This window comes from Lonchura striata, chromosome 13 (genome assembly GCF_046129695.1).
Source record: "Lonchura striata isolate bLonStr1 chromosome 13, bLonStr1.mat, whole genome shotgun sequence".
Lineage (NCBI taxonomy): Eukaryota > Metazoa > Chordata > Aves > Passeriformes > Estrildidae > Lonchura > Lonchura striata.
This window is the reverse complement of record NC_134615.1, coordinates 9,872,422-9,878,571: the sequence shown is the minus strand read 5'-3', so window position 1 is coordinate 9,878,571 and position 6,150 is coordinate 9,872,422. Positions and strand designations below refer to the sequence as shown.

Here is a 6,150-nt window from a genome sequence, read left to right as displayed (position 1 = left end):
TTTGTAGGGACAGAAAAATGAGGCAGTTACCCTGGCTGAGCTGGGCAGCTGCTGGCATTTCTAATGTAAGAGTTTGTGATACAAACCCAGTGTTTCTCCACATGGTGCTGAGGTGATGTGTGCTCACATTTCAGAATGCTTTTATGACATACTTGGAGTGAGGAAGAGTCCTCCCGGATTCTGTGCCCAGGGAGTGACAATTGAATGACAGTGCTGTAGGAAACTGAGCAGTAGAGCATGGCCAGTGGCAGCTGCTGTGAAGCTGGTCCCATCCGTGGGTTAATGCCAGTGCTGAAAGTTTTGACCTGTCTGGTTTGCCCTGACTGAACATGGTGTTCTAAAGATAACATTGGAATTGCATTACTCCTTGAGTGACCCCTGTTTTCTGAAAATGTGTCCTGGCTTGATTGGTTATTAAACGAGACTTTGGTGGGATTGTTCAGTAATTTAGTGCTATCTGTTTTCTGAAAAAAGGCAAATACAGTCCTAGGAAGCAATTGCAGAGTAGACAATGATTAGATTGTTAATATACTGATTAATAAGTCTGGCTTGGAAGGGAGGAGGAATGAATGGGGAGATAATTTAAAGGCTTTACTTCCCCAGGTTTATAACTGATGCTAATTCAAAAATCTTCATGTGGCTCTGTATCTTTTGAAACTGTTCCTCATAGGAGAACTGTTAAGCTGGTTTGTTATAGCACATCTGTAGCAGAATGTGGTGATAATGTTCATGTGGATATGTTCATAGTGTAGGGATATGCCCTCCTAGTTTACAGTATTTGCTAACCATGTCTGTTTAGTCCTCAGTGTCAGTCCTTGTAACTTAGGACGTGTCTTTGAAATACCAGGTTTGTAGTTTCAACTGTAGTCAGCCAAATGTTGTAGACTGGTGCTTTTTCACCCTCTCCCACTTGTTAGGGCTAAACAGTTACAACTCTTCCACAAGTCTTAATTACTTTTATTGAAAGTTTACAAAGTAAATAATTTTACTGCCTGTAAACTTTAAGATCAGTTGTATTACCATGCATTTTGACTGTGGCAATGGACAATTAGAGCTGTTCAGTAATTATCACTTGTCAGCAAAGGAAAGCATCTGTTAGGTTATATAGTAAATGCTGGTGATGGTGGAACAAACTTGTATCATTAGTGATGCTCAGTGTGACACTTTGTGGGACAAATCTGCTCCTAACTCAGAATCAGTTGTGTGAGCTGCTCCTGTGGTACAGGCACAATGGCGGAGACTCTTGGGCAATAGCAAGGCTGTAAATTGCAACAGATTTGGAATCATGCCAGGCATGATGCATAACCTGGGAAATATCTCAACACTTCAAGGGATACCTCCTTGACCACTAGTGACTTGATGGGTGGAAAGATTCAGTGGGTTGGGTAGGGGAAAACAACACTTTTTTTTTTTTTTTTTTAATCTACCCAGAAGTAGTAAAGGTCCAACTGTAAATGTTTTAAAATTACTGGAAGGGAAGTTTACCTAAAGCTCTGTCATGGATCTCACAGACTACTTAGGCTTACTGTCCTTACAGCAAAGCACAGAGTAATACCCTCAGCCTTGTAAGGAGTAGAGTTTTGACCTCAGTAGATTCCTGCCCATGCAGGATCCTGGTGGGGGGCAGGAAGTCACTGCTGAGGAAAGGAGCTCCTAGTGAAGCTCCTCTAATGTGTAAGCTACCAATTCTTGTATCCCCTATTACAAAGCTCAAAACCCTTTTATACTTCTGTTCCTGGACTTCGTTCTACTAAATATTCCACTCTCTTCTATTTCTATCACCTTTTACCTCAAATCAGTGCTCCTTTACCTGATGCAGTTGCTCACCTTCTCTGGTAACATCACTGTTGTGTTGCCTCCTGTCCCATGCTTTTCCTGTATTTTCATCTTTGGTCATGCCTTGTCTGGCTTTCCACTAAGTGAAGGGGGGGGAAAGCATCCTAGACTTAACAACTGAGACCCTTGATGTCTTGAAGTGGGTTTGGGGTAAGATACAACAGATCCAAGATTAATGCTTTATGAAAGTCCAGCAATATTTACAGTTATTAAAAGTGACAGAGCCTGAACTCTAATTATTAGCCAGGAAGGTTATTTTTTGTTTTCAGCACTTCAACACTAGTGCATGATTACCAGAAAATACACTGTTGGTGTAATTTCCCAAAGACCTTTGAAAAGTGACCTTTCTTTTCATTGCCGTGATTTTACCAGCTACATGGATGACTGTATTTCTACATATTCATAAATATCTACACTTGTGCCTACTTACCAGTATTCCATAAATATTTGCAGGTATTGCAATACTTGCTTTTTGGTGCTCCCACCAAATACAAGATACACTAATTTTCAGCCTTCTGACTTTTCACATCAAAACGTCAGGATGGATTTTGGCCTTTTGGGGACACAGGAGTTTTATGAAGGCTTTCCTAAAGCTCATGTGACAGAGTGGGTAAAGAACAGGGTTAATGGCCGAGTTCACCCAGAGGAGCCAGAATGAGATCTCATAGAGGGAATAGTGCACACAGTGCCCGTGGCAGGCTGCCCTGATGATCATCAGGAGTGTGTATGGAGCCCAGCACAACCCAAACACACAGACAATAACTGCTAAAGACTTTGCTACTCTTTTATCCCGGGAAAGTCTAAATCTGTTTATCATAATGTTAGCAACATCCACTTTGCTGCTGGGGTGGCAAAGGCTTTCTGTTGCTTTGAAGAAGCCATTCCTGGGAGACCTGGTCTTTACATCCACCTGGAGGGGTGGAAGGTCAAGACTGGCACTCAGATTTGATGGCTGATTGCCAAGCTCAGGCGAGGCCTGAAGCCTTGGAGCCTTTCTTGGGGGAAGAAGGCTGCTTGCTCTCTTCTCATGTTTGTCTCTGTTAGCTGGCTTTACAAAAAACACAGTGTGTTCCCTTTTTCCCCCCTGGAAATTAATTTCACAGTCTTGACCAGGTGAAAGGTTTTCATTTCGGAGCAATGTGCGTTTCCTGATGTTAAGGTAAATACTTAAGTTAAAGTACATAACAGTGATGAAAGGTGTAAAGAATTCAACAGTAGAGGCAATCATTAGGAAATACCAGTTGTAGAAGAATTCTGCATGACATTCTCTTTCAGGGAGGATGCTCTTTTGGGCAATGTGCTCCCAACTGAGAATGGCTGGCCCGTAGAGGAGAAAAGCAGCAATCCATACAGTCATCATCTTCAATACTGCATTTCTGGTCATCCCTTGCTGAGCCCTGTAGCTGACCTGAGGGACAAAAGTCACACACATTACACATCTGTGTGACTGCTTTGGAGCATGGCCCTCTCTGTCACTTGTGAGGGCTGGTGAGAAACTGGTTTTGGGATGAGGGTTTTTAGATCAAGCTTACTGGTATCACAGAAGTGTTACTTCTGAAATATGCCTTTCAAGAAACCTTATTAAGGTGATTGGATAAGTTCTGAGAACATGCATCAGATCTTAAAAGCTTGAGAACCAAGTCTCCTTCAAAGCAAATAACCACTGCTCTTCCTAGAATTGGCTGTCACCAGTTGTTTCATATTTAATTGTATTAGCTGTGATACCTGTTCACAAAATGGTTAAAAACGTTTATTTGACCCTTTATTTGGAATTTTGAAATATGTAGAAGGGTTTGATTTCACAGAATATAATGCAAGTTCTTTTGTTTCTACTTTGTAGAGAGATTATTTTACTTAATGTGAAAATCACACAAAAAATTTACAACAACTTCTGTTTGATATACTTAATGTTGTTCTTTCATGAAGTACTTAAAGAATTCCTGTTTGCAGTTAAGGCGTATAGATGGAGTGTTGTGGTCTGCAAAGTGCTTTACAGAAGAAAAACTGATTTCTGTTATTTGGAAAATAGAGAAGCCAAGGTGCAGAAATAATGTGTCAGTAAGCCATATTGGCAGTGGAATTAAACAGAATCTTAAAGTCAAGATCAGCTTCTCTATTTCTGATTCCCTGGAATGTTTGTCCCTTGAGGACAAATACTCATGTAATGGCTTGGAATTCACCCTTCACATCTCCACGGTGCAGCCACACAGCCTTTGGAATAGGAATTTCTTAAATTCTGTACAGGGTTCATGTTTACTGCCCCCATCTGTGGGCCTTGATTTCCACAGTTCTGGTAGAGGAGCCACAGAGCTGAGGAAACCTGAGTGAGTCTGAACTTGGTCTGATTTTGCAGTCCTTAACAAAGCTATGAATGATTTCAGGAGCAGTCTTAGAGGAAGTCACCATTTTCATTGAGATGGAGAATAATTTGGAACTTCAGATAGTCCTGTTTATATGTTCTCATACTGGCCTAACACAACAGTAATTTTCTGTACTCTTGCTTGGGGAGGGATTTTTATATGAGGGATTAATTAGAAGTATTTTCAAGTGGATGCTTATTTTCATTTTATTATGACCAGTTTCCATTTCTGTTTCTGAAACCGTCTAGTTTATATATTTATACTATGTGCATAGTCATGAGAGATTGGTTTATGAAAGAAAAATTCATGGCTAATTCAGAACCTAGAAAATAAAGGAATTCTGAGTGTTGACTGTTAAAGAATTAATTTGTTCATTTCTCCCTCTTCAAAAAGAAGTTGGTAAAACTGCTGAATTGATTCTGCAGTTTCTCTTTGTACTTTTTGTGATTGAAATGAGCAACAAGCCTAAGTGAACACTTCAAGAAAATGTGGGTGGAACTTAACCAAGAAGCATGTGTAGAAGTGTGAAACCTATTAACAGGTAAAAGGTGTTATTTTGACACTGTCTAAAATACTTTGAGGCATTATGGTCTAGGTGAAAATTAAGTGCAAAGTCTAATCTTCCTTTTTTAATAGGTGGCATGCTGTAGACACGATTTGAGTTATATAGAAATGGCATTTCCATCCTCTGCGAGATGTTAAATTATAATCTGCCACTTTTGACCCACACAGCTGTACACAGCCAGTTCGGTACCCACTGCAAGCAGGTCTCTGCCTGCCAGCGGGGGCATGGCTGTGTCCCGAGGGAGCAGCTCTGCTTCAGCCGGGTAATACTTCTAAAGATTATTCAAGATGCAGCTGGGGAGGAAATAAGTGCACCTTGTTCCCTCTGCAAACACAGCCTGTGCCATTTCTAAAGCAGAGTGTCTCTTCCACTGTAAAAGTGAGAAGGAAATGCATTTTCTGGCAAAGCCGATCACTCCCAGAACTATTTCCAGAGAAATAGTTCTGAGAGAAGCTTGCCCCTGTCTCATGCGCTGTTCGGGAGAGGTTCAAGGGCGTTAAAAGCCCTAAGCACACCCCCCTGCCTGGAAGGGCAGCCCTGGAGCCCCTGCCGCCCCGCTGGCACCCCCTGCCCAGCCCTTACCGCTCTGGTGACACAGATGAACCTGTCGAAGCTGATCAGGACGATGTTGAAGACGGAGGCGGTGCACACCAGGTAGTCTACCACCAGCCACAGCTTACACAAGCCCCTGCCGAGCCTCCACTCGCCCGTCAGCACGTAGGGGATGTAGAGGGGGATGCAGAAGCCGCCTGCGGACAGAGCTCGGCGGTGACACGGGCGGAGCCACCCCCGCCCCGCGGCGCCCCGGCACTCACCCACCAGCAGGTCGGCGACGGCCAGGTTCAGGAAGAAGAAGTTTCCCTGCGTGCGGAGGCTCCGGTCCACCACGAACGCCAGAATGACCAGGGCATTGCCCAGCACCGTGGCCAGCACCAGCAGCCCCATGAGCGCGGCCAGCAGCGCGGCCGTGCCGGCGGGGAAGGGCCCGCCCGCCGCACAGGCGCTGCCGGACAGGTTCAGCCACGGCCCGTCCCGGCCCATGGTGCGGCACAGAGCCCGCGGCGCTGCCCGCAGCCGGGCTCGGCTGCGGCACCGCCCTGCGAGGGGCAGCCCTGCCCTGCCCTTCCCGCCCAGCCCAGCCCAGCCCAGCCCAGCCCGCTGCTGGGGGCGGCGCCGGTTCGGCAAAACTTCCCGGGCTGCGGTGGCGGCGCTGGGCAGGGGGAGTGCGCCACAAGTGCCAGCCCACAGCTGAAGCCCGGGGCTCCGGGGCTGGGCAGGGGGAGTGCGCCAGAAGTGCCAGCCCACAGCTGAAGCCCGGGGCTCCGGGGCTGGGTGTGAGGTCCCAGCGCCTCTCCCGGTCTCTCCCGGTCTGTCCCGGTCTGTCCCGGC

The 6,150-nt window shown here is 45.5% G+C and overlaps 1 protein-coding gene across 1 annotated transcript; it reads right to left on the bottom strand.

The window, feature by feature from the left end:
- Window positions 1-936: 936 nt before the first annotated feature.
- LOC110475975 (histamine H3 receptor) lies at window positions 937-5,802 on the bottom strand. The gene is made up of 3 exons (XM_021540505.3): window positions 5,577-5,802; window positions 5,344-5,510; window positions 937-3,244 (listed from the first exon to the last, which is right to left on the bottom strand). Exons 1-3 carry the CDS (start codon window positions 5,800-5,802, stop codon window positions 2,360-2,362), a joined length of 1,278 nt encoding a protein of 425 aa, XP_021396180.3. The 3' UTR covers window positions 937-2,359.
- Between the last annotated feature and the right edge of the window lie 348 nt (window positions 5,803-6,150).

Bases quoted from the DNA above. Each gene is read 5' to 3' on its own strand.
- LOC110475975 (XM_021540505.3), bottom strand. From the start codon at position 5,802: ATGGGCCGGGACGGGCCGTGGCTGAACCTGTCCGGCAGCGCCTGTGCG. The intron at 5,511-5,576 runs GTGAGTGCCGGG...CTCTGTCCGCAG, and splicing joins CGTCGCCGACCTGCTGGTGG to GCGGCTTCTGCATCCCCCTC. The intron at 3,245-5,343 runs GTAAGGGCTGGG...TTTGTCCCTCAG, and splicing joins TCATCTGTGTCACCAGAGCG to GTCAGCTACAGGGCTCAGCA.